We start from the raw sequence: 21036 nt of genomic DNA, 5'->3' as shown, positions 1-21036 counted from the left end.
GTTATGTTTGCTTAACATAGGGCCGGTAATCTAACTCTGGTCCTCTTTAAGAACAGTACATGATCTCAACTGCTGAGCCATCTCTCCAGTCCCCAAAAGCAACCATTAACTTTTTAGAAATGTGATCATCTTTCTTTCCTTTTACATCACGATCAGCCTATGAGAAGTTTTTGAGGATGGGACCCAGGAGCCCATGCTGGGGAAAGACAGGCTTAGGGAAAGCACAGGAAGCAGACTGAAGAGTGGGATGGAAAATAAAAAAATGGGAACATTGTGTAGCAATGCCAGTTTCAGGACTAACTTTAAACAGTGACTTTAGAAATGTTCTGAAGGTGGTGCATGCTGACATGTGGACTACAACGGAAGCCTAGATATGCTTTATGTGGAACTCTCTGACATGTAGCTATAGCCGTGAAGTTCCTAGCCCTACTGTACTAGGAAAACTGCCTCTAGATAGCTATAGTACAACCTGGCTTTACTACTTGTCATGAAGAAGAAAGCTCCACATATTTGTGGTTTGAAATATAGATAGGTACAGCTCAAATTGGTCTGCAATGAAAAATTAAGACTTAAGTCTTAAATGATCTATGTATGGCCTGATTAAACTCTGTCATGGACTAACTGGGTGTCTTTCCATGAGGGCCTGTGGACATCACCCAAAGAACAGAAAACAAAATTTAATGAAACTTTAGCATGCTAATTTTTCTGAGTTTTGGTTTTTAAAATCTGCCCACCTAGAACGATGCCCGTTCAATAATCAATTACAAAAAACACTTTTGTCAAGAAAAGTTCTACATTAGAGGTATATAAAGAATACTCAATCACACAAAGTGGTCAAGATTTCCTTTTACTCAAGAAAAAAAGAATCGCTGCAGAGTCAACCTTCATGTACAAAAGACAAGACCAATCACATTAATTACTGGACACAAAGGGTATTCCAAAGGCCTTTAAAAATGGCAATTAACATCAAAAGGGAAAATTCATTTTAACTCATATTGCATTCATTATCAACACCATACTTAACAAGGTAGTTATACTATTGATACAAAACATACAGTATTTACACTTAACTGTACAAAATAATTTAATGTTTACAAAAATATTAGAATGTTTAGTTGACTGACACAGTCTTAAGTAATTGCTTCTAGAGAAGTATATAGGAAGACCACTGATTCCCATTCATTTCCTTTTTAATAAATCAAAGAAAGGGTGCTGCAATGCTTCATCCAAGGTAATCCTTTTCGCTGGGTCATACTCCAACATTCTTCGAACCAGGTCAAACAGCTTTTCATGCTCTTCATCGTGACACAGCATAAATTCCTGGAGAAAATGGTCTTGTTAAATGAAGACATGAGTGGAAATGTTACTTAGTCATAATCTTTTTTTCCTGTTACCTTTAATGGCTTGCAGCGTCTCCTAACATATCTCCCAGCTGAACTATGCTCATCCCAATCTAGTTGGTTATGGTGAAAATACTTGCGTTTCCTGTAAGAGAAAAGAAGTTGAAATTAATAAAATAAGCAAAATTCCACATCTGTCCCCTAGTGGGGACAAGACATAATAGATCTCTCACTAAATGTACAGACATATAATTTTTACCTGTGTATAAGTTTTTAAAATATTGGCAACAATTACACATGACACCTTACGTGGGATCTTCCTTTTTCATCTACCCTGGGGAATTTTAGTTATCTCAACTAAAGCTGTTCACAAATGAGAAAACGCTCACTTACACATAAAGACTCCTGGCTGTGAATCACCAGATCTGGATGGAGATGGAAATCTTTTAATGACTTTCCTGGTGAGCTAGAAAACACTACACTACCCTGTTCAAGGGTGCAGAGCTGGCTAGCAACAACAGGAAATTCAAACAAGACTGACAGACTCCAGTAAGAATAGGCTCTCCTATGTACTGTTCCCTTCATCAACTTAGAAAAACATCTACATAAAAGTAACCTGAGCACTAAAATAAAGCCCCCTTCTCCACAAAAGCACAAGTTAAAATACTGAATTATTTTTGAAAATGACTTTTAAATGCTAAGATTATAGCTCTAAAGTTATCACTTGTACAAAATTTCTTTTTCCTTCCAAACCTGCAGTCCTTAAAACAGGCATTACGCTTTCTATAGTCTAAGCAAAGGCCATTGCATGCATCTTAGACAAACCTTGTCTTTTGAATCATGTGTACTGGGATGGGTCCTAATATCCGCTCCATCATTGCCAGGTGCTCCTTACTATCATGAGTCTGAAAAGAAAAAAAAAAAAAAAATCAGGAAAAGGGAATTTAGCTCTCCACTTCCTTAGATACACATAAAAGAGAAAAGTAAAATATGTGCTGATATAAAAGGATAGTCTAAGCCAGGCGGTGGTGGTGCACACCTTTAATCCCAGCACTCAGAAGGCAGAGGCAGGCGGATTTCTGTGAGTTCGAGGCCAGCCTGGGCTACAGAGTGAGTTCTAGGATAGGTAGGACTACACAGAGAAACCCTGTCTTGAAAAAAAAAAAAAACAACAACAAAAATTAAAAAGAAGTAGACTAAGGCCAGAGAGATGGCTTAATGGGTAAAAAGCCCTTGCTGCCAAGATCATCCCTGGACTCGATGGTAAAAGAACCAACCCCACAAGTAAGTTATCTTCCACACGTGTGCACTCCTTCAAATAAATAAATAAATATAATTAATAACAACAAAAAGACTAGATTAGCCAGTTACACAATTAACATTATAAATTCTTCAAAGATGAACGATACTGAAAGAGCTAGGTTGCCTAGTGCAAACATAATACAGTCCAACATAGACTGGCAAGATCTACATGGTAATCAACATGAAAAGTGTCTAACAAAATAATCCAACAATTTCCATTTCATGAATTACTTAACTACACCATTTATTGACACTTATCCCAGGTAATATAGCCATTCCAACAATTTTTACCACAATTCTGAGCTTTGTTTAAAATTCAAAGAGATTAAGACAAAGGCACATAGCTCATAAATAAGCAAAGTTGACAACAAACCCAAGTCAAAGATCTTACTCAAAATTAACACGGCACAGAGTTGCTACATCCGAGAAGCAGAGCTATCCACACAGGTGAAATGGTGTCTAGTCTAGAGCAGAGGCTTTTACAATAGCCCAGTTTACCAGTCTTTGTTCTAGAGAGCAGAGACTGTGTGCTGTGTTTAATGTTTTTACAGTTATCAACTACAGGGCCCAAGCATATTGCCTTTAAAACATTATTACTGACAGGAATAAATATTCTTACTCCCACATTTGTTTTTGTTTTGTGAGACAGATTCCTTCTGCAGCCAAGACTGGCCTTAATTTCACTGGGTAGGTGAGGCCTCCTGTTTCAGCCTCCTGAGTGATAGACTATCAGCAGGTATCACCATGCCTAGTCAGTTCCACATTTTTATGTTTTTATTATTTTTATTTTATGTATTTAGAAACATGGTTAGCATAGATAGAGCAGAATCACAATTAGCCACACTAACACCAATATAAATTTGAAGAAGTTCAATAAAACAAAAAAAGAGAAAAACCAGAACACGTAACATGCACTCTGCATGAATTACACATTGAAGATGTCACACATATTCAAAACAAGTTACAACCTCACTAGTAGTAGGAATTCAATCAACTGTGGTTTCAGAAGGATGATATTTATGTTTTACTTTCAATAATAATCTATGGTAAATCTCCAGTATGGAAGTTAAATATAAAGCATGTTTAACATAGAATTCATTAAAGACCATCAAATAAAACGTATTAGATACATACCTGAAAGACTGTGAACCCAAGGTAATACTCAATAAGAATGCAGCCTATGCTCCAAACATCACACGGCTGAGACCAACCTAAAGCTATCCAAAACAAACATAGGCATGTTACTATGGAACAACTTTAAACTGCTGACCCTTTCCCACATTTGGAGGCTCTTTACAGTCTATCTGGGAGACCACAACAGCAACCTCAGGATTTACAATTTTAGTGAACATAGCTCAGGCTGGTCTGGAACTTGGTATTTTCCTCAGTCTTACCAAGTGGTCAAATTATAGGTGGGTACTACCACACCTGGCCCCGATTTAGTCACTTTTGTTCATTCCACAATGTTCACCACTGGAAAACTTATATAGCAATACAGTAACATTTGTAGACACTAGAATTTGGGTTCTGATAAAAGTTTTCAATCACTACATCTCAATATATTTTTCCTCAGGTGACTAACTGTAGCCCTTCACCCCATTACTCAATGAATCACTTCTGATACTATGGAACTTCATCTTGCTTTTCTCACCCTTTCCCCAATGCTACCTGACTGCTAACATCTAAGGCAATTGCCTTCCCTCAACCCTCAACTGTAACATCCAACTGCACCTTCCTCTCTAATCTGCCTTCACCCTGGGGAACATCACACACACCCACACTTAGTATTCTAATCACCAGACTCCAGATTCCTTTTCTAGTGACTCCAACTTCACATCTGTAGCAACAATAATACCTCATCTGTCCTGTTTCCAAGCCTCCAATCCCTCAGTGACTTCTAAGTTTTGAGGTGTAATATATACCCTGAGTTTCAAATTCTACCCTTTCACTTCCAGCTTTCTCCCATAACGACTAACACAGAAACTCTTGCTTAAATCTCTTTCCTCTGCTCCTTACCTATTATGTCTAAGTCAGACTTGGGGCATCTGTACCAGAGCCTTACTTTGGCGATAGAGTGGAAATAGGTGACTACATAACCAATACCTTTCACAAACACTGTCACACAGGAGAAACATACAAAACTCATTTCTATATCCTGCTAGCATCATTTTAGTTAACCATGACCTTCAACAATTAAGAGTGTAAGGAAGTCTGGTATCTACTAACCCAAAATGACCTCTGGAGCTCTGTAGTGCCGTGTGGACACCAAAGTACTATGGTGCTCGTCATCATATGTTGCACTTCCAAAGTCAACAACTTTGATATCTGTGTTTTTCAATGTGCGCTCATCTCGTTTCTAGAGACATAGTTGAGTAAGATGAATTTCAATAAAGACATAAAACATTCTATAGCACTCACTACTCATAAAGCTTGCAAATGAATCCTCCCTCCTCTCGATCCCCAGCTGGGATACAAACATCCTATTTCTACTCCATTTGTGGATGAACATCAGATATAAATAGGCTCAGAAGTGAAATTCCTCATTCAAGGATCACCAAGCTAAATTAATTTTAAAGACAACACCCAAAATTAAAACAAGTCTTTAACTTACCATTTTAGAATTGTATTTGACTACATAGTCAGACTTCACAAATAAAATATTTTCAGGTTTTAGATCTGTATGAGTCAATTTATTATGATGTAAAACTACAAAGAAAACAGAAAACCATCATTAGTCTCAGAGATTTTTAACCAATGCTAGGATATGGGGTCAAAAGCGATTTCAGCTTTACCTGCAACCTGCAAGTGTTCATATGCTGATTAGATAATAAAGACAATAAAATATACCGTGTATTCACGAATACTTACAATTTATAGATTGGCAGATCTGATAAGCCATTTGCCTGATGTGATCAATTTGAAATGGCAGAAAGCTATTTTCTTTAATAAAATCATAGGTACTAAGTCCCAGCAGCTCAAACACAATACAAACATGACCATGATGATCAAACCATTCTAGCATCTGGACACATCGGCTAAAAGAGATCAAAATAATAATTGAGTGCACAGAAGTGCACAGCTCACACAGTATGACAGCTTGTGGTTCAATGTACACTTACAAGACACTGTTGGGGTCAGTGCTGTTCAAGTGCTCCAACACTTGGATTTCAGAGCGAGCTGCCTCCCGGTAACGGCCTACATTTTTTACAATTTTCACTGCTACATGTAAGCCATCCCTTAAAAACAAAAGATGATGATGCTAAATATACAAGTGGTGGGATAAAACTACACATCTGTGAAATGCACATTCTTTTGTTGTTTTGTTTTTGAGACCAGATTTTACTATATGTAGCTTAGGCTGGGCTTAAACTCATTATGTAGCCCAGACTGACACTGAACTTGTGATACTCCTACCTCAGCCTCCTAAAATACAATTGTAATTACAAGTTTCCCATATTATTGTTCTAAATCTTTCAGAGCACATTAATACTAGGTTCCAGAACATCTTTTCAAAACAAAGCAATCATTCATATAATACTTAGGAGTTTTAACATTTGCTTTTAAAAATTTACATTTGTATTTTATACAAAAATTTAAAAGTAAAACACACACACACACACACAAAGAATCAGAGTATGTTGCTATTCAAAGCACTTGTCCATTTGCTAGGCTGGATCTACTTTGTGCTAGAGATAAGGCACAGGTGCTAGTACTAAACAATTGGACTCACTCTTACATGCCTCACTCTAATGACAAAAGCAGATGAGTATTAAGACATCCTCACAAAAGATGAAGCCCCAACTACTCAAATAATAAAATAGCAATTTATACAATGATACAGAACCGAGTCCTGAAAGATTGCTGTGAGCCTGTCTAATTGGGAGAGAAATCAAACAGCTGAGTAAAGACACTATCTACAAGTTATTGAACCCCACCCCCCAAGCAGACTCATTCATGCAATTACGGACAAATAGCTACAGCAAGAGCAGCTTTGGGCTTTGGGTTGGGACATTTCCAGGATTAATTCTTAAAGAGTATAAACAGTATTTAAAGAAAATCATGGACAATGGAATGAAAGGAAATTTAGGGCTAAAACTTTTTTTGGCTAGTGATGGAAGTAGGACCTTGCCCATGTTAGCCAAGCGCATTACCACTAAGCCACACACCAAGCCCAACAATAAAACACTTCCAAGTATGAACTCAAGCAGTTTGTTTGATCATAGATCAAGTGGCTATGATACTAAGGGTCACCAAATATGTTTAAAGACAGATAAACTTTACTTTCAAAACTACTAGCTAGGCAGTGGCGGTGTATGCTTTTAATCCCAGCACTCGGGAGGCAGAGGCAGGCAGATCTCTATGAGTTCGAAGTCAGCTGGGTCTACAAAGTGAGTTCCAGGATAGTCAATACTACACAGAGAAACACTGTCTTGAAAAATCAAAAACCAAACCAAGCAAGCAAGCAAGCAAGCAAGCAAGCAAACAAACAAACAAACAAAACCATAAAACCCCCCAACTACTGATATATACAGTAAGCTGAAAAATTATACTCTTTCCAACTATTTCTGATAAAAAAAATTCAGATGTTATTTGAGAAAGGTGTAGCTTCACTAAATTATTTTAAGACACTTACAAAAACAGTGGTGAAATGACAGAACGGAGGTTCTGAAAGGACATGGTGCAATGAGGTAGGTCAGTATATCCCACCAAAGAATGCAGACTTCATGGGTTCTAACAGAATTTCTCTGTAGTTTAGGAAGTGCATTGTAATATGCAAATTTGGGTGTACTTTATTGACTCTGCAATCTAAAAGCCACTGAACCCTACAGAACTTGAGCACTCCTTTAATTATAGAGTAACCTTCATCTGAGAGAAATTGCCATCGCACACAACAAAATTAATACTTATGGCATATAAATGATATTGAGTTCCAGAAAAAAGGTTGAATACCTCTCAGGAAAGCTTGTAGCAACTACTTTAAAATACATTTCATCAGAACGTTCAAAAAAGAAAAAACAAACTTACATGCCATGGTCAATGCACTCTACAACTTTGCCAAAGGCCCCTTCACCTAAAGTGTCCACGATTTCATCTAAAGTGAGGAGAGAAGGAGAGGTCTAAGTGTCCGAGTACAATTATCCAGTTGTTAAACAATGAATGCTTTAAGTGTGGCATATTTCCAAATGATCTCTAGCAAAGTATAACTAAGGTTTCATCGCTCAAGTTATTGTATTTTCAGCTGCTACAAAGCAATTAGATAGAGCTATCTGTCTTGTTCTAATCTCAAACTCCACTGATTATTTTGGAATTTTAAGAATAGAAATATTTAAATTCTACAGAAAAGAAGAAATACAAAAGAACAAACAAACCCACAAAAAACAAAACAAAAAAGCAATGAAGAGTCTTTAGCCCCCCGCTGACAAACTATTCTTTAAAAGATTATTCTGTCTGCAAAGTTTAAAAAGTGTTGAAAAATATTCTATACATCTTGCTCTTAGAACGTCTCCACTTTGACAGATCAGGTGACCCTCCTCATCATCCTCTATACTCCTGGATCTTTTCCTTCGGTGGCTCTTCTGGAACGGCAAGTGGGCAGCACCAAGATCGTCCAGCCAATCAATATATCAGAGTGAATTCAGGGCAGAATACGCAATTCATTCAGCGGGGAGATATTCAGGCATTCAGATAAGCACCAGGCCACGAACAGTTGGCAGGAGCAATTTCAAATTCAGTCCCCAGAAATTCACAGGGCACAGTTTATGTTACAGAAGAAAAACATGGCAAGGAACAGATTTTCAGATAAGATACTTAAAGTGGCAATAGAAAAAAACAACACAATTGTCTCTTTAAAATACTGATTTAATTGAAGTCTGAAGTTTAAAGAATGCAATGTCAAGATTTACTATTTTCTGCTATAACCATATGCTGTGAGTTGAGTTGTCTAGTCAGTCAGAAAAATGTCAAGATTAGTTGAAATTTTTCTCTTTTAGCAACATTTAAAAATGGACATCATAATAAGAGGGGGAAGTAAAGGCTAATTTCAATCTGCAATCTAGTAAATGCTAGTTCTATAGAAAAAAACTTGGGGAGGGAAATGGCATCTCAAAATTTACGAATAAAGATGTCTAGCTTTCTCAATTTATTTCCCACTCAGCACCCAGGTTCACAACTTCAGCAAAATGAACTGCAGACAATGCTGTACTAGGAAATCTAGGCACTACACTACACAATAGTCAGCAATGGCTAAGCACCCAACAGTGTGACCTGCCTCAGTTGTTTCCAATTATCAGTAAAGCAGATTCTTTCAAAATAAAAAAATGTTTACATTCAAAGAAAAATATGGGTGCCTCATTTTTTAAATATACTGCACGACACAAAATAAGATGTTTTTACTATTAAAACCAACAAACTCATAATCTGGTTTGCAGAATGAGTAAGTGTGGGCAAGTGAAGACTAGCTAATACCCAGGTGTAAGTTATGAGAATGTGTTCACTTCCTTTAAGGGTTCAAGTAATAGGAATATAAATTACAGCATATCCAAATAGCATTAAAGAAACTTTTAGAAACTTAATCACTGTTTTTTTTAGAGCCTTACAAACAAGAATCCATTCAAATAAAAACAAATCACTCATACCGAATGTGACTGATGACTTGCACAGTGTCTATTATGCTTCCTTTTAGGGCTGCTTCTCCTGCTTCGGATTGAGGATTTACTGCAGTGGATTCGGTAAGTGCTTTCAATGTCTCTATGGTAATGTCTTGGAACATATCCTTCGCAGTACTCATTTCTGTACTCATCAATGTATCTCCGGTCCCGATAATCTCTTTGATTCAAGCACCTTGCTTCTAAATAGTGACTGCAAACACATTAAAGGATTTCAAATTATTCTCTTCATTCTGGAATAATGTGGTTCAAACAAAATTCTCAAGAATTCTTGGCTTAAATGGCTAACTCAATAAAAGGAAAATTCAAATCGATGAGATGAAATTTATACTTATCTCAGCTTAATAACTTTAACCAAATAGGTCCATATTTTTCATATATAATTTCTACAGCCAGGCATGTTGGTGCATGCCTGTAATCCCAGCACTTGGAAGGTGAGGGCAGGAGGATCAAGAATTCAAGGTCATCCTGAGGTACACTGCAAGTTTGAAGCCAGTCTGGGCCACATGAAACCATCTCCAAAAAAACAAAACAAAACAAAAAACCAAAACAAAAAACAAAAACCACCCCAAACAAAAAAAAATCCCATACATTAGAAAATTACTGTCAACAATTCATACCAAGGAACAAAGCTTCAATTACAATATACTTATAATTAAATGTTCCTTTACCTTCTGAAAAGTCAAGACCAAGCCCACAAACCTGTTCTGAAATGCACTGATCTTACAACATAGGAACCTGAAACTAGCTTCCTTTCCCTCTCCGTCACAGCCACACATTTAGAGAAAGGCAAAAGGTTTCCTTTCCCCTTTAATGTACGTGCATTTTGGATATCCCGTAATATGTATCACAGATGCGAGGAACCTTAAATGTCTTTCAGCCCTTTCATTTACTGACTCAATTAAGATCCCTAAAAGATATGCCACTGTTGCAGAGCACACTAGTGGCAAAAACTAAGATTTTCAAGCTGTCACTACCGCCTTAAACGTCACCTATTCTATCTCCTCTCTTTTCTATCTCTAAGTTTTCTGTTACCCGTTTGAGAATCAGACACCAGAACTTCTGAGGCCTGCCTAGTGTGCCAAACACATCTAAAATTGACCCTCCTAACAAGAAAGGGTCCAGGACTGTGGACATCCATTCTACTTGCCTTTGCATCTCTTATATTTTTTGTTGTGAGCCTAGCCTTTTAACGGCTGAGCCATCTCTCCAGCTTGACTTTGCATTTCTAATTTCCTGTGACGCTTGCAAAGTACCCAAGACACAGAAAAGAAAACAGCATTTTCTAGTGCCACAGTGCTTCTCCAGATCCCTTTGAGAACCTGATGGGATAGGTTGTAGACCCTTTTCCCCAAGAAATGTACAAATGCATAAACAAAACTTGGCAAGAACTTCATGGAGGTCATGGACCTCAGGAAGTCAATGGATCCCAGTTAAGTGTCCTGATCTGATGGAAAGAAAAGGACAGATTCAATTGGCCCATTTTCCCATCCCCCCTCTACCTGGGATGAGTGTCCTCTTCAACAGAGTGCGAAGCTTCAAGAGGGATGCACATGGAGCACTGAGGGAGAGAGGGGACACCTGCCCAGTCAGACAAATCAGCTAAATAATCCTGACAAGCAATGGAGTGACAGATGTTGCTGAGGCTGACCCCACCAACCCCTTTACACTCCCCAGAATATGGTGTCATTTTCTTCCCAAGTGCTGGTTTAAGCAGAACTAGAGAGAAACATCCCTAGGACAACTACTCAACAGGACCGGCACTAATTCAGGCTGGGCCTTCTTATTGCCTAGCATCATTCTCAAGTTCTTCCTGACCTCTGGAGAAACAACTCAGGCTATTAGGATAAAACTCTGGGCCTGAGTCAGTTGGTCTAAACAGAGACCTAGATGAATCACAACAAGCTAGATGTCATACTTCTAAGGGCATCCTATTTAATTTTATAAGGTATTACACCCACCTCTACCACATCCAAAAGTCTACCTTAAAAAACTAGACTGATAATCTTTAACTGGGATACTATGTGAAACCGGCCCTGCTGACACTCCAAAACAATCTACCAATGATAAAAAATGGGGTGGTGATGTGCTATCGTTAAGTAGAACTAGCATGAGAAGGACCTTTCCAGTTTATGACCACCAAAGACCAAAGGTTAAGATTAAAGTCTACAGAATTATACAAGCTGTGGACAGGGTAGACAGAAGAATAGATTTGATTTTTAAAAAATATCCACTGATTGCCTAGTAAATATTTCATTGTAGCTTTTCAAAACAGCCCAAACTGTTGAGTGCACTGACATTTGCTTTTATTTCCACACAGGTCCTGTGGGAGATAAAATAAAATCATATAAGGCAAAGTCTCTGCCAACAAATGAACAATTTAAGATTACTCACAAAAAAAAAGAAAAGAAAAAGAAAAGGAAAAATCAAAATAGACAAATGCAAAAAAATGTTGAAAAGGTGAAAATGATCGCTTAGACTCAGGGAAGCAAGGAATTCAATTTGATTAAAATGATTAGGGAAGAATTCATGACAAAGATGGAAGCAGATAGGCATCTTAAAGGAAGGCCAGGATTTGGACAAAGTGGACAGTAGAAGAAATTCCAGGAGAACAGCATAGGGCCATCTTATATAGAGAGCACCACCAGCCAGAGGCTTAGAATGCGTGCATCTACATTTTATTCTGCAGACAGCAAGTAGATGACTGCATCAAGAGCCAATTTTCACCCAGGAGAATATGTCACTAGAAGCCCCCCGCCCCCAAACTAAACGTGTTTATGAAAGGACAGTGTACTAGCACTAATACTGAATGTAGTTTATAAATCAGGACCCAGATCACACTGAGTCTGAATCTTAGTCTTACCTCCTAGGTGATTTCTAGTTTATCAAAGGTATAAAACTCGGTATTCTGTGTTATGGGGCGACACTGAAGGATTTTGGATTTAATATATAAAGATTATTTACAGCTATGTTAGTCTTCCAGGTATTTGAGGCAGAATAGATTAACTAAGCCTCCTGAAAAAAGAGATCAACTCACAAGCTACTGCCAAAAGATATATCAGGGGGAAAAGGCTTTATAATTCATGTAACAAAGGGCTAAAATAATTAATACACAGTAAAAGTCTTGTAAATCAGTAAGAAACATACTTTAACATAAAACAATTGATGTAAAAATTCTTCATAAAACTGAACAAATTCACTAGAAATTTAGAAATTCAGGTTAAGAAAACAATTTAAAACAGACAAAACTAGAGACAGCATGAAGGAGCATGTTACAAGCTTTCTAGAAAAAGGAATGAGAATATGCAACAAGAACCTTGTGAGACTTCATACCCTTTAACTTGAAAATGCCTCTTCTTAGAATCTACTTTCACAGGCAAAGATTTGCACACAAAGATCCTTTAGGAACAGACAGTAAGAAGTAATTCAGTCAAGTAATGGGCAATGGTTTCCATCCTGCTCCTTTCTTATGCTTTGCTGCTGCTTCAATTTCCCAGTAATTTTATTACAATATTTAGCTTTCAAAAAGTTTTTTTCTTTTTTTTTTTTTTACAATTAATGAATATTTTGGAATAGGATGAATAACCACCACCAAATTTGTCTGGTGTCAATGTCAAAGATGGCAGTGCTGGCTTACTGGCTATTTGGACTGACCTGGTTTTTATAGTTAATTATGAACACAAATCACTCAAATCAATCTTTACACATAGATAATATACACTAGCACTATGAATAATTAGTTGTAAGAGGATAAGCCTTAAAGAGTATTTTGTACTTTTATATATTATAATAATGGGGTACAGACAATTTGTATTGTGTACTGTTCATTAATAAGATCTGGCCATTGAATCTTGCCATAAACCTTACCCCTTACGTAACTGTTTGATAAAGTGTGATTATTGTACAAGAACTACAAACAAGCTCTTTGGCAGAACAACTCTGTTTAGCACGGAGAAGGAAAAAAAAAATTACATACTGTTTTTTAAAGTAACCCCAGCTGGCTAATTTAGAAAGCAATCTGGTAACCAGCCCCCATCGAACATCTGTACAAACAAGGAGAAAACATAGAACCAACAAAACAAGTGAGAAAGGGAAATTAATGGAAGGCAGAGTGAAAGAAAATACTCACCTAGCCTTTCTTTATTATTTAGAACTAAGATTCTTTTAATTCTTTATAAACATATTGCTTCCAAATTTTATATCATAATTATAATAAACAAGATTTCCCCAATTTTTTTTTTTTAAATGAGGCTCCTAAATGAGCAGAGAATGCCCGTGGAAAGAAATAGTTCTCAAAATACAGCAAGTTTCTAAAAATCTCCAACAGACATATCCATTAGTTTTCTTCTATAACCCGTAGAACATGAGTGACTAAAATCCCCAAAGCACTTTAATGTTCTCAAATAGCATATGCTGCCTTTCTCACCTGGATTAACCACCCTCTATGACATCTCAATTGTGAAACACTTTTTGCATACCCAAATATACATACCACCTTCCTATACAACTTAAAACCACTACTGGGTATCATTATTATTCAACTTTGTATGTTACTGAATATATTCTTTTGCCTCCCCTCCCCTTTTCTGATGGAGGGGTTTCTAAGGATTTTAAATATCAGGCATAGTAGGCACCAAGTATTCTAGCATTGAACTACATCCCCAGAGGCCTTATTTCATTCACTTGCTGAGCAACTGTCCCCCACCATTCCCAGTCAGACATATGAGAAACTATTTTATTCACAGCTATAGTCTAAGCACTATAGAAGCTAGCCAATTATTTCACTCTGTAACTGTTTTTTTGAAATAAACATGTTGCCTGAATTCTAAATTTGATAAAAGCTATATAAGCAAATGATAAACTGTTACAACTGCTAGAACTTAAAATACAAGTCATTTACCAATCAGAGTCTTTAAACTGATGATGTGGTTTACAATGCCTGTTTTCTTGTGTACTACTGTGAGATCTCCTCTTCCGTTTGTGACTTCCACTGTAGCTCTCATGGCCCCAGCTTTCTCTGTTATCCCAATCAGGGCAGTGAGTTCGTTTGGAATGCCGCATCTGTTAACCAGGAGGAGGGGTAAAGAATGAGCTGGAAAGCTAAAGATGATTGTATAATTATACATAGGGCCACACAGGCTCTTTTTAGTTACATTTCCCAAAGCTTAGAACACAATACCACTGCTATGTTAAATGACTAATGAATGGAACTGATCTAATACTAAATGATGGACAACGCTGAGCCTTTAATACATTTCTTTCACTACTTAGTAAAAGGACAAATCCACAAGTTAGTTTGCTTTCAGAAATACTCATTAAATTCATTAAATTTTCTTGCTTTTTTTTTTGAGATAGGGTTTCTCCCTGTAGCCCTGGCTGTCCTGGAACTCACTCTGTAGAACAGGCTGGCCCCAAACTCAAAGAGATCTGCCTGCCCCTGACACCCAAGTGCTGTTATCAAAGGCATGCATCAATGCATCTGGCTATCCTTTAAATTTTTTTTTTTTTTTTTTGGTTTTTCGAGACAGGGTTTCTCTGTGTAGCTTTGCGCCTTTCCTGGAACTCACTTGGTAGTCCAGGCTGGCCTCGAACTCACAGAGATCCGCCTGTCTCTGCCTCCCGAGTGCTGGGATTAAAGGCGTGCGCCACTACCGCCCGGCTTTAAATTTTTTTTTAAAAGGGTCAGTTAAAATTAAAATTGCTCAAGGGCTGGAGATTACTCAATCAGTCATGTGCATGCTGTGCAAGTATGAGGACCTGAGTTCATATCACTCATATCCCTATTAAAAGCCAGACACCATAGCTCAGAACTGTAATTCCAGACCTGGGGGGGGGGGTACACAGATCCCTGAAACTCGCTGGCTAGCCAGTTTAGCTTAATTGTCAAGCTCCAGGTTCAATGAGATACCCTGCCTCAAAAATATTTCGAAAGCCATGAACAAACATACCCATGTTGACCTCTGGCCCACACATGAACCAGAATGTACATATGCACCCCTGACACAGAAAATAGTTCACACTTAGACAAAGCATTTAGGCAGAAACTGATTATTTCTTGTTACCTTTTATTTATGCTGATGTTTTAATTAGGTCACTCTTACCAACTGAGCTACAATCCCAGCCTCTGAATTTGGACTTTAAAAATCAAGACTGAAATGAATACACAGATCTGAATATAAGAACAGCACCTATGGGCTGGAGAGATGGCTCAGCAGTTAAGAGCACTGACTGCTCTTCCAGAGGTCCCAAGTTCAATTCCCAGCAACCACAGGGTGGGTCACAACCATATGTAAAGAGATCTGGTGCCCTCTTCTGGCCTGCAGGGACACATGCAGGCAGAGTACTGTACACATAATAAATAAATCTTAAAAAAAAAAAAAAAAAAAAAAAAAAGAAACCAGCACCCATGCTATAATTAGGGCTAGTTCACCCCAAGAGTATCACAAATGTCCTTCAGCCTGGCAAAGTATAATACAAATAATTAGAAGAGAAGCAAGGAAGTGACTGGTTAAAAGCCTTTCATTAATGAGGTGTCTTTATCCTCAAACTCTGTAGAGTTCCTTTCTCTAACTGCCAGAATTAGACCAATCCTCAAACTGAGGCTTGACCAGTGACATCAGATAATAATGGTAACAATGCCCAGACTTCATCTACAATTTCCTATGTACAGCCTGACTCACTAGTTAACATTTATCCTTTTTACATGTGTGTGAATGTTGTATGGCAGCGTTAACGAGGTCAATGGACAACTTGCGAGAGTTAGTTTTCTCCGTTCATCATGTGGGTCTCAGAGATCAAAGGTATGCACCTTTATTCACTTAACCATCCTGCTCTCCAGAGCAGTTTTTTAAAAGATTAATTTTATTTTTAATGGGGGGGGGGAAGGGAGGGGAGAGCTGCACATGACTAGTGTATTTGTCCATGGAAGCCACAAGAGGGTATAGGATTCCCTAAACCTATAGTCAAACTAAGGTCCTTTACAGGTCAGTATACACACTCTTAACCTCTGAGCCAGTCTCTGCAGTTCCAGTTAAATCTTTAATTCTGAACTCTGCTAAGCAGAGTTTAAATGGTGTGTGTGTGTGTGTGTGTGTGTGTGTGTGTGTGTGAAAGAACACCATAACTTACCAAAGGAGCTGAATAAGGCACAAATTTAGTTAACCACCTTCAGCTTGCCTAGATGTCTGAAAAACATGCCAACAAATCTATCTATTAAAGCCCAGGCTTAGAAAGAAGGCAGTTTCAGTTCTTTCCTCCAAAGTGCTCCTAAGAAAGGGTGTGCATCACACCATAGGGTGTGATATCAATATTCTCTCTCTTTTTTTTTTTTGTCCTGACTACTGAGGATGTAATGGGGGATGAGGGAGTTCCCAATTGCTAGGCAAGGACTCTACCACTGACCTGTATCCCCTGCCCAAATATTCAGTAAATTCTATTCTCTTCCTTCTAGTTCTGTGTCTATCAGACATCTTTCTGATAATGTGGCTTCTCTTTTAGCTCAGTTAAAAGAGAAAGGATGGATTAAGCCACATCACCCCTAGATTGTTGCTAGGTGTCTCAGTAAAAGAAAGCCAAGCATTCCCTTTGATATAGTTATTTCAACATGGCAAAATAAAAAAATAATAATAATTTACTTGAGACAAAAGCCAAAACTCAAACTTTCTTCAGAGAAGTACTCATCTTTCTATTTCTACTGGCATTCTGCTGACCCACTCCTTCTACATCAAAATTGTATTTTAACTACATTTAGGTTTTGGTCTGATTAAGCCTTTTTTCTCCATTTCTTTGGGAACTGAATCCTGAATCTCAAGTTAAACTAAGCACTACCACTAGGCTACAGGCTCTTAAGTAACAGCAGGCAAATTCACAGCTTCTGATGACTCATCATTATGACTGTCCCTTATGCAGGGTTTCACAAGACTTACTGCTTGCTTCAGTGTCGTCCCCGCCCAACCCCGCTTCTATTTCACACCGCCACAACCAGTTTACCTCTTACAAGACAGATTTCTCAAATTATACTAATATGCAAACATTAAAATTAAAAGGAATTCCTCAGGAGAGACCAAGAGCTGTATTCCTCTAGTTAGATTCACTACTTAAAATCCAGCAGTTGGTCCCAGTCCCAACCACTCCCGCTAAACATCCCCCAAAGTTCAGAAACATCCAGCAAAGTTCAGAAATCATTTTCTTAGTCAGGTGTGGTGGCACATGCCACTCTGGGAGGCAGAGGCAGGCAGAGCTCTAGATAGTGAGTTCGACGTCAGCCTGGTTTGCAGAGTAAGGCCTTGTCTCAAACCAACCAACAAACAAATATTTACTTATAAGGCAAAGTACAAGCTTTTTAGGCTCATATATGATTGAAGTTCCTTCTCATACACAGGAAGGAAAGCCACCTCAAAATATTACACTATCTCTAATACTTTAAAAAAAAAAAAAAAACCCTACCTACATGCTAGAATTCTTGGTTTCCTTCAATAAAATAATGCAATGGAACCAATATGTATACCTATTAGAAATATGATTCGCCACCATCCTTTTAAAAACCGTATGTTATCTGTCAACTCCACACTAAACACACGGACTAAAAACATCAAGACATAAGTCTCCAGTCTCTCGAAGGGCTGCATTTTTTAAGTGGGGAACAGGAGGCCCTCGGGTGCTTGTTCAAAGTTGGGTCAAACAGCCGCAGCTCTAACAGAAAACGAGGTGACTACCGATCCACGGGGTTTGGAGGGCTGACAGACCTACTTCAGCAACAGGGCTGTCACAACGTAAAAGCAATGTTCGTTCTCTGCAACGTTGGTATACGGGAGGGGTGGGTTAAAAAAAAAAACCAAACAAACAAAAAAACCAATTAACCAAACAGGCTGGGCGTGGCGGCGGCCGCCTTTAATCCCGTCCTTCGGGAGGCAGAGGCAGGAGGATCCCCGCGAGTTCCAGCGCTGTCAGGGAGACCCAGGTCTTTGGGGACGGGGACAAAGGCCCCGCCTGCCACCAAGGACGAGCCTTCTTTCCCAAGCGTGTTCCTCCAAGCTGGAGGTGAGCCCCGGCCACCTGGATCGCCGCAGTGGCTGCCCCACCTCCCCGGGCAGCGGGCCAGGCCCTCTGGCGCAGACCAACAGGGCGACCGTGGGACTCTGGAACACCCTCCAGCTCCGCAGACTACCGAGGCCGCCGGGAGGAGCGAGGACAGGTCCGGGTGACTCGACTCCCGACGACACCGGAGCCAGGGCTGGGCCCCGCTGAGGTCTCCCCACCGGCTCCCCCAAGGGCCGGCCGAGGCCCTGACCTGACCTCGGGGGAGCGAGCCCCGAGCTGCCGGCCAGCACCGTCGGGCGCACCCGGGACCCGCGGGGGCCGCGGCGACTTGAGCGGCGAGACCGCAGCAGCTCGGGGGTTGTCGCCGCCGGCTGAGCGGCGCCCTGCCAAGACATCCCCGGGCGCCGAGGCCCAAAGCCCGTTCTTTCCTCAAGACACCTAGCTCAGCGAGGCCCTGCCCGCCTCACCTCCGCAAAAGCAAAAGGCCTTGTGGCCGAGAAATGTCGCCAAACCGCCGTCACCTCTCTCTCCAGCCGCTGCGACAAACACCGACAAAATGGCGTCCGCGCCGTCACCCCACAACCTCCTCAGGTGGATCTAGCGCCACCTACGCCCAGCCAGCGCGCATGCGTCGCGGAGCCTCGTGCCCGCCCACAGATCCCGCAAGGGGGCGGGGTCTGTGACGTCAGGGACGGGGGCTCGCTCATCCGCACCGCGGCTGCGCGGCGCGGACCGCACCTGTGGAACGAGGGCCTGTCAGGCTGTCAAGTGGAGGTTCTTTCTGTTCCTAGGTGAACCTGGCGGACCGCCCTGAGTCTATAGCGCGTGTCAGCCTCTTAAAAAAGAGTTTTTCTGGGAGTGGCCGCCCTGGGCAGGGCCAACCTCTGACCCGTCCCCTTCATCCTAGAGTGGGACACCCATCGGACTCCGCCTGCCAGTCACTGCTCAGCCTTCCCGGGACCTCAGCCCCAGGCAGAGCCATCAGAGCACAGAGTCCTCAGAGGCTCTGTGCCAGGTCCAGGCTGATGCCAGGGCAGCTCAGTGACAGGGTATGTTAGTCACCTGGAGCTCCGCTCTGAACTGGATTTGGAGAAGTTTAATCTGAATATATCTCTGAAAACCAGCTTAGGAGGTGTTTACCCTTTCCAGGCATTCGCCCCTCAGCCTGCAAAACAAAAGGAATGGGAAAGTTTCTCCTAAGACTCCTGCAGGCATTCTTCCTGTCCAGACCATGGCAGTCTCATTCCTTTCTATTACAGTCACTGGAAAAATGGACATTTGTGGTCAGAAGACATAATACATTTTTGATATATGTGTGTATGTGTATAATTTTAATTTCTGAGGACTGGACTTTTGTGGCACAGGCCTGTAATCCCAGAATTTGGAAGTTATGGGCAGGAGGATCAGGAGTTCTAGGTCATCCTGGGCTACATGAGATCAAAACGGAAACAGCAAAGCTGTCTGAGAATCCACCAACACCATAAATACTGCCTAACCCTATAGGGTTAAACTTCTGGTCCTCCTCTTCTTCCCCAAAGAGCCGGAATCATACATATGAGCTACCATACCCAGATTAATTAAATCCTCTCTGCCAATCACTTTATAGTTAGTCTTTTCTAGTAATCTGGATGACCCCAAGAGGTGATTAATAGTTCCTTGCTCTAGTTACAGATTTAACTTCTGGAAATGTTATTCAGCCCTCGGCCTTGCTAGCTCCAGCGAGCTTGTGTTTACGTTGTCATACTGACTGCTTCAATTAATGCAACAAAGGAAAAAAACAAAACAAAAACCAACTTACTTTTCTTAGTCATTTAGAGGAAAATGTCCTGAGTCCATCTTTTGGCAAGATCAAAAGCGTCTGTCTTACAAAACAGCTTTTCAAGATGACATGTCACCAAAGCTCACATGATGAAACAATGAATCCTTTCACATCCAGCAAAGATGATTAAAGACCATACCATGAGTCACAGTAGATCTCCCAGGCATCTGACACTGCCCAAGATGACAGTGCCCTGCTTTCCCCCAGAATTCCTCATACTTCCCGAGGAGAAAGCTAAACAGCACAGTAGTAACCGAGATTCAAACATATCAGCATGGGAAGCAGCGTGACTCCCAGTGCGCTTGGCGGTGCCTGTGTGAGGTGGGAGTGAGTGCGCAGGAATAACTGAATTCAGCCGGTTCACGGGGAATACAGGAAGAGCCCTGGACCACTCCTTTAATTGCTTATATCTGCCTCTCCTCCTCCTCCTCCTCCTCCTCCTCCTCCTCCTCCTCCTCCTCCTTTTTCTTCTTCTACCCCGTTTCATTTTTTATAGTCTCTGTATAGCCAGAGCTGACCTGGAACTTATCTAGCTCAAGCCTGCCTGGAACTCACAGAAATCCTCCTGTTGCAGCTCCCTAATTGCTGGGATTACTGGTGTGAGCCATTAGGTCTGACCCATCACTGAATGGGTCCCAGAGCCAGGGTCAAGTCACAGATGAATGTGCCTTTTGGAAACACCTGCCAGAGGGACTTGGTCAGCCTTCTGCAGTCCTCAGGATATTGGCTCTGGAAGCGGCAGGAGACAAACCATTTACCAAAACTTTCATTAGGTCATACCCAAAAGTTTATAGAGAAGGAAGAATTCCTCGCAGACTCAGTAATGGATTCTTAGATTATTCATCCCTGCCATCAGAATGGAAACCTACAA

At 40.3% G+C, this 21036-nt stretch overlaps 1 protein-coding gene across 14 annotated transcripts; it reads right to left on the bottom strand.

Annotated features, from left to right (window-relative positions):
• Positions 1–834: 834 nt before the first annotated feature.
• Clk4 (CDC like kinase 4) lies at positions 835–20272 on the bottom strand. 14 transcript variants are annotated; one of them, XM_059270472.1, is made up of 15 exons: positions 20145–20198; positions 19409–19511; positions 14208–14368; positions 13284–13350; positions 9278–9500; positions 8128–8218; positions 7668–7734; positions 5762–5878; positions 5511–5677; positions 5254–5348; positions 4869–4998; positions 3777–3859; positions 2166–2245; positions 1395–1485; positions 835–1320 (listed from the first exon to the last, which is right to left on the bottom strand). In XM_059270472.1, the coding sequence occupies exons 3-15, from the start codon at positions 14308–14310 to the stop codon at positions 1180–1182; spliced, it is 1455 nt and encodes a 484-aa protein (XP_059126455.1). In that variant the 5' UTR covers positions 14311–14368; positions 19409–19511; positions 20145–20198; the 3' UTR covers positions 835–1179. The 14 variants fall into 14 exon arrangements, with proteins under 14 accessions (XP_059126455.1, XP_059126465.1, XP_059126453.1 ...); XM_059270482.1 differs by lacking the exons at positions 19409–19511; positions 20145–20198 and adding exons at positions 10810–10868; positions 12641–12706 and having other exon boundaries at positions 14208–14223; XM_059270470.1 differs by lacking the exon at positions 19409–19511 and having other exon boundaries at positions 20145–20272.
• Positions 20273–21036: the final 764 nt, after the last annotated feature.

Source organism: Peromyscus eremicus, chromosome 8a (genome assembly GCF_949786415.1).
Source record: "Peromyscus eremicus chromosome 8a, PerEre_H2_v1, whole genome shotgun sequence".
Lineage (NCBI taxonomy): Eukaryota > Metazoa > Chordata > Mammalia > Rodentia > Cricetidae > Peromyscus > Peromyscus eremicus.
This window is presented reverse-complemented; position numbering and strand designations above follow the sequence as displayed.

Bases quoted from the DNA above. Each gene is read 5' to 3' on its own strand.
- Clk4 (XM_059270470.1), bottom strand. From the start codon at position 14,310: ATGAGAGCTACAGTGGAAGTCACAAACGGAAGAGGAGATCTCACAGTA. The intron at 9,501-13,283 runs GTATGTAATTTT...ATGTGTTTGCAG, and splicing joins TGGGGTTACTTTAAAAAACA to TCACTATTTAGAAGCAAGGT. The intron at 5,349-5,510 runs GTAAGTATTCGT...TTTTCTTTGTAG, and splicing joins GATCTGCCAATCTATAAATT to TTTTACATCATAATAAATTG.